A 9,686-nucleotide genomic window follows, 5' to 3' on the forward strand; every position below is an offset into this window, starting at 1 on the left:
CTGGTCCCCATGAGCCATGGGTGACCCTCCCACCTTGGCTCCCAGGATCATCGGGACCCACAGAGCCCTCCACCGCGGTAAGGCGACGGACATGGAGGGGACATACCGTACCGACCGTCAAAAGCTGTCAAAGTGACAAAGTCGCATCACTATTTTTTTTTTCCAAAGCTGCATGTACAAAATAAAGAGGAGCGAATGTGAGAAAATACATTTCCATCAAGCAATTTAAAGAAAAACTGTATCGTGAATGTAAGAAATATTCTGCTACCGTTCCTCGGTGGGCTAAATCAGCACACGCACGCACGGCTCAAGGAAGAAGCGAGACACGGCGGTGTGCAGTGATGGTTCAAATCTGACAAGGTTTTTATTTCAAGTTTTGTTGTTTCCAAAAGCTTTTGATGTGGATTTTAGTGGGGGCGGTGGAGGAGGGAGCACAGTCGAAGGTCACACATCAGCCCGTCAGAAACCTTCCAACCACATCTCGTTAAGACTCCCAACACACACACACAAAAAAAAAAAAAACAACAACAAAAAAAAAGGAGGATCCACTTGTCATCATTCCCTGTGCTGCTTTATTTACACCTGGAGCTACCCACAACACTTGACTTCTGATCACGTCGCTGCTCTCATCCCTCCTCCAGACCCGCTGTGGGGCATTTGTGTGTGTGTGTGTGTGCGTGTGCGTGTGCGTGCGTGCGTGTGTGTGTGTGTGTTTGTGTAAACGGGATACACAACAAAGACAAGTTGCTGGAGTGGCCACGCCTCCCGGTGGGCCTCACAGGTCGCTCTCGCCGTAGAGGGCGCTGGAGAAGGAGATGTAGTCCAGGGCACCGGCGGAGCTGTCGGGGCCGACGTAGCGCGTCATGCGGCTGATGCAGTACTCGGCCTGCTCGGGCGGAAGCTCGCGGCGGAGTTCTTCCACTGTGATGTAGTTCTGAGTTGGGGTGGAGGGAAACGTTCTCAGTGCTCGGTCGCATAAGGTGACTCTTGTCTCACGTCAGGGTTCGTTGTAAATTGCTCGTTGCAAAATTTTTTCAAATTTCAAATTGAGGGCCGGGGAAAAGTTGATGAAATCGACCAGGAGATTTCACAATCCTGCAGTCAATAACCCTTTCAAAACTCAAATCTGAGCAATATTCGAGCGGCCATGTCGATTGGGGTTTTTGAAAATGTGAATCCGACCAGAGTAGTTGGTCATATCAGCGCGTCTGGGAACATGTCCATTCAAAGCAACCTTGCTTTGCGTTGTGCGCAGACTCGATCCGCAAGGAATCTTGCTCTTTGGGTTTGCCGTCAAGACGAGTGACGCCGGCGGCGGCCATCTTACGTTGCCGCTGGCTAAGCGAGACGACTTTGAAGACATTGATTTCTCTGTGGCATTTTTACCTCATTTTTTGTCTTGCCGGTGAAAATGCCACAGTGGATTTTTATTCATGCATACACTGTGTGTGTACATGTGTGCGTGTGTGTGTGTGTGTATACACACACACACACACACACACACATACGCATATAGATACAAATGCACACACATACATTAGTTTGTGCGTCTGAACTCAGTTCAGTGGAAATAGACAAGCGGAAGTCAATAAACATGGGGAAACTCCGCCCACTTTTGGAGGGAGGATCCAAAAATGCATCCGATGATTTGATGGAAATTTGAATCCATTCCCGAAATGTGTCACGAAATGTCAGTTGCCACGGAACAAATTTTACCGAGTAAAAAACGAATATTGAAAATAGCAAATACGGTCGCTTTGAGCACCAGCCGAGAAAGCTTCGGGATAAACCCGAGGGCCGACTTGGGGCCGGTCCCGACAAGTCACCGTGGCCCGCCGCTCACCCATTTCATCGAGCGCTTGACAAACGGCGCCGGCCCATCGTAAATGCTCATCAATGCGCGCGTACCTTGTCTGAGGCCAGAATCTTGAAGGAGGCCATGACTTGCTCGGCGGTGTCGGTCTCCGCAGTTTCTCGGGTCATGAAGTCAATGAAGGCTTGGAAGGTGACCACGCCAGTGTTGTTGGGGTCCACCAGGGTCATGATGCGGGCAAACTCAACCTCTCCCTGTCGCACGTAAACGATAGATTGAGAAGACGCGCACGGCTAAAGCAGTCCAGTGCGCCGGGTGAGGCTCACCAGGTCGTAGCCCATCGAGATGAGGCAGGCGCGGAAGTCGTCTGGGTCCATCATGCCATTTCTTTTCTACAAAAGACAAATAGCTGCAAGTGACCTGGCCCATCGGTTTGTGAAACTTTTTTTTTTTTTTTTTTAAATCAATCAATCAAGGGAACGTCCGCCGCACGCGTCCGTCACGCGCGCCTCACTCACCCTGTCAAAGTGGTTGAAGGAGGCCCTGAACTCGTTGAGCTGCTCCTGGCTGATGCCCTTGGCGTCACGGGTCAGGATCTGGTTCTCCACCTCGTTGATGGTTCTGGCAATGGTGGTGAGGAGCTGCTCCCAACCCACACGGATGTGCTGCAGGGGATCAAGTGGGACCTTAGTGGACAAGGAAAGGAAAAAAAAAAAAAACATGCCCCGCCCACCGCCTTGCGCGCACGCACGTTACCTCCATGGTGTAGTTGGTGTGCTTGTTGTCGAAGATGAGCGACTCCTGGCTCAGCTGGTGGTCGCCTTCCAGCTTGTCAATGTTGGACTTGTAGTTGATGATGTTCTGCTCGTACTGTTTCAGACTGTTCATCTGATCCTCCAGAGAGCCGGCGATGTCCACAGACACGTGGCTAATTTCCTACAGCGGAGCGGGGGAGGTGGGAGGGGGCAGCAGAAAGTTGCGTGACACGGCCAAGATGTCACGGCAACGGCCAATCAATGCATGAGATCGGTTGGGAGCGAAAACGACCTCACGTCCGAAGATGAAAACGCCGATACCGGGCCCAGATTGGACCTCGCTTTTCAGCCCTGGAGTTTCAGGGCTCCGACCGCTTCCGGGTTGCCATCGAACAATCCGATTTGGGCCCTTACCTCCATCTTGGTTTGTATCCAAGGTCCGATGATGTTGGCTTGGGCGGCAAATTGGCGCCTGAGCCGCTCGTTGGCCTGCTGTCGGGCCACTTCCTCTTGCAGCAATTGGTCTCTGAGGGGCACCAGGTGTTTGACCTGCACACCGACACCCGGGCCGTCACAAAGAGAGCGTGACCCGACCGGACGCCGCTCGCCCGCCCGCCCGCCCGCTCACCGTGTCCCATTTGGTGCCGATGTCCTGGGGCGTCAGGTTGGTGTAGGGGTTGATGCCGGACAGCTTGATTCCGTACGTCTGAGCGATTTTCACGATCTCCGTGTGGATGCCCAGGGTGGCCATGCGCTCCTTGTCGGCCTCGGGCAGCGTGGCCTTGAACTGGTCGTGGGCGGTGATCAAACTCTGCGGAGGTGGACGGGGAAGGGCGGTGGCGGCGGAGAGGAAACGCGGCCTTCAGCCTCGCGAGAATAGGAGCGACGGACGGCGCGCGGCGTCGGCGGCGGCACCTGGATCTCCTCGATGCTGTGGACGATGAACATGTCCTGCAGGTCCTCCATGGCGCCGTCCATCCAGTTGTTGAAGGGCGCCGCCCTCTTGGCAAACTCCAGGTACAGCTGGTCGATGGTCTCCCACAGCTTCTCCACGCGCTGCGGGGAGGCGCCGCCCGCGTTACCGGAGACGGCGGCCGCGGCGGACCTCGGGCGGGTTTTCGTACCTCCAGAGCGTCGCGCCTCTTCTGGGTCAGAGTGCCCAGGTTGTCCCACTGGTCGCAGATGCCCTGACAGCGGGCGTTGACCACGGCGGCGTCGTGGTAGTCCAGCTCGCTGAAGCGCGACACGGAGAATGACGGCGAGAACGCCGGAGGTCGGCCGACGGCGAGGTCTCGGTCTTACTTGAGCTCCTGCGCGATGGCGGCGATCTGCTCCACGCGGTCCTGGTGGGCGGCGAGGTCGCTCTCGAAGGCCTCGTGCTTCCTCATCAGCGCTCGGATCTCCATCAGGGACGCCGACTCGTAGTCCTTCCTGGAGAGCAGGTCCTCCTTGCCTGAAAGCGCACGGGGGCGAGGCCAGGCTCCGGTCACGCCACCCTCCGCTCGCGACACCGATGGCTGCGAATCGACGGGCACCGACCTGCGGTCCACGACTCGTGCATGGTGCACTTCTGCTTGAACTTCTCGGCGAGGTGGTCCAGCCTCTCGAGGCGCCGGATCTCGGTGAGCAGCCACTCCTCGTAGCCCTTCTCCACCTGCTCCAGGCCCTTCCAGGCGTTGGCGATGTCCTGCGGGACCGAGACGCCGCCCGCCAGTGACTCACTCGCGCCTCGCTGGCGTTGGCCGTGCGTGCGGGGGGCCGCGCGCTCACCGACACCATCTTGCCCTCGGAGGGCATGAAGGCGGGTCTGTTGCTGAGCCTGAGCTTGGTCTGCAGGGTGTTGAAGTTGATCTCCAGCTGACACTTCTCCTGCACCCGCGGCGGTTTGTGCACGCGGCGGTAGTCGCGGAAGTCCTCCAGCTTCTGCTGCATGGCGCGCATGGACTGCTCGGCCACGCGGTTCTCCAGCCAGGGGATGGTGCGGCGGATCCACTCCAGAAGCTGCGCTCGGCCCACAAAAGGCATCGCGCGCTCGAGGGCGGTCCCGGACCAAAAGACAACGCGAGCGGGGCTTTTCTCACCTCGCTGGCCAGCTTCTCGTACTCTTCCATCAGCTTCTCGTTCTCCTGGTTGACCGCCAGCACCTTGCAGATACGGTTGGCGGCCGTCTCGGCCTGCCCGCGCCGGACGGGATCGGTCAGACGTGGCGGCCCGCGGGCGCGCGACCCGTTCCCGGCGACAAAAGCGTACCTGCTCGGCACCGGCGAAGGCGTGGTAAAAGCAGGACACGTAGGTCATGATGGCCTTCTCGTCCGGTTTGGGCGTGTTGACGATGTCTGAAAGGTCCCACATCCACAGTTAGCCTATTGACCATCGCGTCACGTTTGTTCGGCGACGGATGCACTTCCGGCGAGGCAGAAAGCAACCGTCCGCCGACTTGCATTTCGACACGAGGACAAGAAATACAATCGCCACGAAGCCGGCAGGACTCCTGCGCGGAAAGGCGTCGATGGAGCGGATCTGGTAAATAGCACCGAGACGAGCGCAAGACCTCCTTCTCCCTCGGCCAGACGGCACGTAAGGATTGGAATTCGCTCAAGCCACTGACAAGGACGCGCGTCATCGTGGTGAAAACCCGACAGAGCCGATGCCAACTCTCACCTTCGGCGTCCAACATCTTCGGGATGTCCAGGAACTTCTCAGCCACATCGAAGGCTGTGTTCAGGTTGCCGATTGGATCGTCCTACGGGCGACAAACCTCAATTGTGACAAGAGACAGCCTGAGAGGAAGGAAGGAGGGAAGGAAGGAAGGAAGGAAGGAAGGAAGGAGGGAAGGAAGGAAGGAAGGAAGGAAGGAAGGAGGGAAGGAAGGAAGGAAGGAGGGAAGGAAGGAAGGAAGGAGGGAAGGAAGGAAGGAGGGAAGGAAGGAAGGAAGGAGGGAAGGAAGGAAGGAAGGAGGGAAGGAAGGAAGGAAGGAAGAAAGGAAGGAAGGAAGGAGGGAAGGAAGGAAGGAAGGAAGGAAGGTCCAGTGTTGGAAGGAAGGAAGGAAGGAGGCACCTTTCTCAGTTTGGAGTAGTCGATGAGGTCGGGTCTGTGTCTGTGGATGAGGGCGCACAGGGCCAGGCCGTCCTTCCAACTGAGACGGCGGAAGACCAGGAGGAAACCGTCAGGGACGGACACCAAAAGGGCAGCGGCGAGGGACCGAAAGGGGACGGATCCCCTCGGCAACCCACCTGATGTGGAAGTTCTGCACGTTGACGTTCCTGTAGGGAGCGGTCTTCCTCTGGCACCACAGCAGCAGACCCTCCTTGGCGGACGTCTCTGCACCAACGCACACGCGCATACGCACACCTCTTCACTTGAAAGCAGAACACGCACCATTTGACAATCGGCGGTCAAAGTCGGCAAAAGCCCCTGGCCGCCATATCGGCGATTAAAAGCTCAACCTGCAAGTCACTGGGCCCATGTGACGGCGGCAGGGTGCGGTTAGCCTGCTGGCTAACTAGCGCGCGACGTACCCGTCCGTCGGACGCCACAATTGACAGAGCGGCTCGGTGCGGTTATGAAAACGGTTTACGTAGTACCGTGCGCTACTCGGGCTGTCATCCGGTGAAGCCGCGTGGCCGCATAACTTTCAGGAAGCAGGTGCTCAAATGTCCGTCATGTCATGTCATGTTATGTGAAGCCCACGCGCCACCGTGTTCAAGAACCGCTCGACTTTCCCCGAGGCGTCTGTGTTCAGTGAGAGTGACGTGTCGGACGGGCCAGCCGGCCCGGTCGAGCCTCCGAGTTTGGTCGCGGGTGGGCTCGGTGAGCGTGCGGCGCGACGCGGAACAACGGCCAATGAGGAAAACGGCACCGTTGCGGACGACGAATGGAGGAGCGAGTGGGCCTCTTGAGCGTTTGTGTCACAGGTCCCGAGTCCTTCACCGCAAGCAGAAGAGTTTGCGAGCGCAACGCGGCGACCGGAGAAGCTAACGGCTAGCACACACAATCTTCCGTTTCCTCCTCGTTGGACTTGCGGCCGAGCGGCGCTTCAAGATTCCCCCGCACGGGGTCGCGGGCCCGCACGCGCGGGCGCGGGCGCAGACGCACCTTCGACAGAGATGTCCTGGATAGCGAAGCGCAAGATGATGGTCCAGATCATTCCCAAGGTCATCTTCACATTGCCGTCGACGATTTCTGGGAGGGCACACGCACACGCACGGGTCAAGTGCATTTTGTCCTTGTCAAGTCTGAGGGGGCGACGGCGACACACGGCAGTCCGCTCTCACCCTCGGCGCCGATGGACACCAGCTTCACGCCCTTGCTGCAGATGAAGTCCAGAGCTTTGTTGACGTTGGCGATCTTGTGGAAGCGCATCTTTCCCTTGTCTGGCTTGGGGAGCCTCTCGCCTGCCCGCGCACGCGCACGCAATGTCAGCCCGGCCGTCGGGACGCGAGCGCCTCGGCCCGGCTTTTCGCCTGCTGGCCACGCTTACCTGATATGACCTCCAGAAGCAACATCAACTTGAGGCCATTCCTGAAATCCTCCTCAATGTTCTCGATCTGCGTGCCGGCTTTCCTCAGGTGCGAGTTACACCAGGCTGTGAAAGTCTGACGCGCAGCAGCGGATTCAGAACAGGCACGCTCACAATGATCTGAGACGCCTCCATCAAATTTCAACGGCAATCTCTCTCTCTCTATCTCTGTCGTTTCGCCACGAGCGTTATGTTCAGTGCGGGAAGCCGTCTTCCCTCGAAACTGCGCGCAGGAGCAATCGCGCACCGCTGCGACCCTCTCACGTGACCTCTCTGTCATCATTCCTTCCCTTTCACGCAAGATGAATCTACAAACGGGACACCACAACATTCCCACTTTGCTTGCAGTTTCAGTCGTGCGCTCCGTTGTTGTTTGAAGGCGACGACGCGCCGACCGACCGCTGCTTTCAGGAAGTCCAAACATGGGCGTAGTTTGCGAGCCCTTGCAAAGGGGCTCAGGTGACCGGAAGTGTTTGTGTTTTCTATGATTTATGAGAGGGCAACGTGCGACACTAGTTAGTGCAGATTTCACTGTCACAAACCCGAGCTGGGCTTATTTTCTAATCAGTGATTTGCTGCGTCTTGATGCAGAGGCGGCGGTTTGAATTGTGTTGTGGCTCATCGACATCCGGTAACGTTTTGGGATCTGGACGGGCGTGAGACCGCTTTGGCCGTTGCGAGCAGGTCTGAGTTTGTGTGAAGGCTCCCGCGCGGGGAACATCGGCGGGGACACCGGTGTCGCGTTACTCTCGGGGCCGCCCGGCGAACCGGTTCCTTGGGGTCCCCGCCGCTAACCTTAAAACGTCATCCCAACACGGTTTGCCTTCAAAAGAGCCACCGCTTGAGAGCCACGCAGCCAAGCGGACTTTTTCGTCGCCAATGGGGCCTGTCTGATCAAGCGAAACGTTTGACAGTACGACGGCCGTTTCAATTTCTGCGGGTCACCCGACACCGAATTGAGGTCACTTCTCAGGGCGCCGCTCGCATTTGATGTGAGCCCCCCCCCCCCCAGGGAGGGCGGCCAGCCGGGGGTCCTGGCAGGTGCGGGGCTCCTTTTGCCACGCATGACCAAATTTAGACAGACTCCTCATGCGGGCCTCTCAGGCCACTAGGCCAAGTAGCGCGTGTGCGTGGACAAGGTGCATCCAAGCTAAATCGGGTCGCTATGGGACACCGGCGGACAGCTGAGAAGGCGAGATTCCTGAGGCAAGCTCGAAGAGGAAGGGATGGATCGGGGGGGATGACGAGCGCGCCCAAGCACTCCCGCTAGCTCGCTACTTGCAAAAAGCCGGATGAAGTCAGCCCTCACGCTGAAAGCTTGCCCGCGACCCTCGGCGGCTCGCACCTGTTGCTCTCTCAACTCTTGCGATGAGGTCACTTCGCCACCAGCCTGCCCGCCTCCCTCCCTCCCTCCCCCCACCCGGCCGACCCACCTCTTCATGAGGTCTACGTCACTTGAAGGAGGACTGCTGGGTGCTGGACTCCCGCTCGACTTAGAGTGGTTTAGCGGGAAGTGAAACCACCCGCCGCTGTCTCATCCGCAACGGCGAGCAGAACATGCAAAGCCCCCCTCCGAGCCTCGGCTACTCCCCAGCTCGGGCCGTGACGTCACCGCCGCCTCACTCGAGTCGGGAGCAGCTTGCGGGTGCGCCAATTGGAGTCTGCTGCCAGAAACAAGTCGGTCAGGGTGATGTCACAAGCGCCCGATTCGAGGGAGGAGCGGGTCACAGGTGTGCTAATTGGCCACCAGTGAAGGGGGAGGGGGGGCGCAAAACGAGTCACTCCCTTTCGCAACCGGGAAAAAAAAAAACCCAAATCGAAGTTGAGTGAAGTTTTAGGCCGACAGAGGCCGAAGACATGATTATATTTAGACACTCCTGGGAAGGGGTGGGGGGGGGGTCGTGGATTTTGTGGGGAAGGGGGAGGAGGAGGAGGGCCAAGTGAAAGACAACACTGAGACAGTTCCAAGACCAAAAATATCCTCACGGCCACGACTTGGCACCATGACCAGCAAGACAAACACGTCATTGGTGAACACGTTTGAAATCAGAAAGAAAGAAATGAAGGTGAATTTGAAAACTCTCTCATCTCCCTCTCTCACACGCAAACACACACAGAGAAGGGTCGGGGCGGGCGCGTACCTTCCTCTGCTGCTTCTCCCAGGCAGGGTCGAGCAGCAGGTCGCGGTCCCAGTCATCCTCCTGGGTCATGTAGGTCTGCTCGTGGTGGATGGTGTACGTCATGTGGCTCTCGAGCGTCGTCATGGTGGCCGCTGAAAAGAGATCAACAAGAAGGGGGGGACACCGGCTCTCGTCCTGGGGCGCTCACGCCGTGCTCCGCACTGACCGACTGACTGCCGTCAAGCCGGGGGCTGAGGGTCAGGCTCGTGGCCCGAAAAAGGGGCCGGTGGGAGGGCCCCCGAGGCCGCGCCCCTTCCCTCCCAACAGAACACCCCCCCCCCTCCCTCTCCCATGTGCACCTGTTGCTGCTCGCGGGGGAGCGCGAGCGCTCGTCGTCAGCGCACGCAGAAACCCGGGACATGCTTCGGCGTCGGAAAGCTCCCGCCCGCCTTCTTCCGGGCGGCGAGAGGCGAAGCGCT

General features: G+C 58.3%; 1 protein-coding gene across 1 annotated transcript; it reads right to left on the bottom strand.

The window, feature by feature from the left end:
* Positions 1-334: 334 nt before the first annotated feature.
* actn3b (actinin alpha 3b) lies at positions 335-9,468 on the bottom strand. Its single transcript, XM_019858494.1, is given in 21 exon segments — positions 335-934; positions 1,909-2,067; positions 2,140-2,205; positions 2,332-2,478; positions 2,570-2,749; positions 2,983-3,117; positions 3,197-3,379; positions 3,484-3,624; positions 3,693-3,801; positions 3,871-4,021; positions 4,108-4,255; positions 4,339-4,569; positions 4,650-4,743; positions 4,745-4,904; positions 5,230-5,311; positions 5,626-5,704; positions 5,802-5,889; positions 6,664-6,750; positions 6,843-6,962; positions 7,049-7,163; positions 9,229-9,468. Coding segments are annotated over 21 exon segments (2,757 nt in total). The 5' UTR covers positions 9,352-9,468; the 3' UTR covers positions 335-775.
* Positions 9,469-9,686: the final 218 nt, after the last annotated feature.

Source organism: Hippocampus comes, unplaced genomic scaffold (genome assembly GCF_001891065.2).
Source record: "Hippocampus comes isolate QL1 unplaced genomic scaffold, H_comes_QL1_v1.1 scaffold48, whole genome shotgun sequence".
In the NCBI taxonomy this organism is placed as follows: domain Eukaryota; kingdom Metazoa; phylum Chordata; class Actinopteri; order Syngnathiformes; family Syngnathidae; genus Hippocampus; species Hippocampus comes.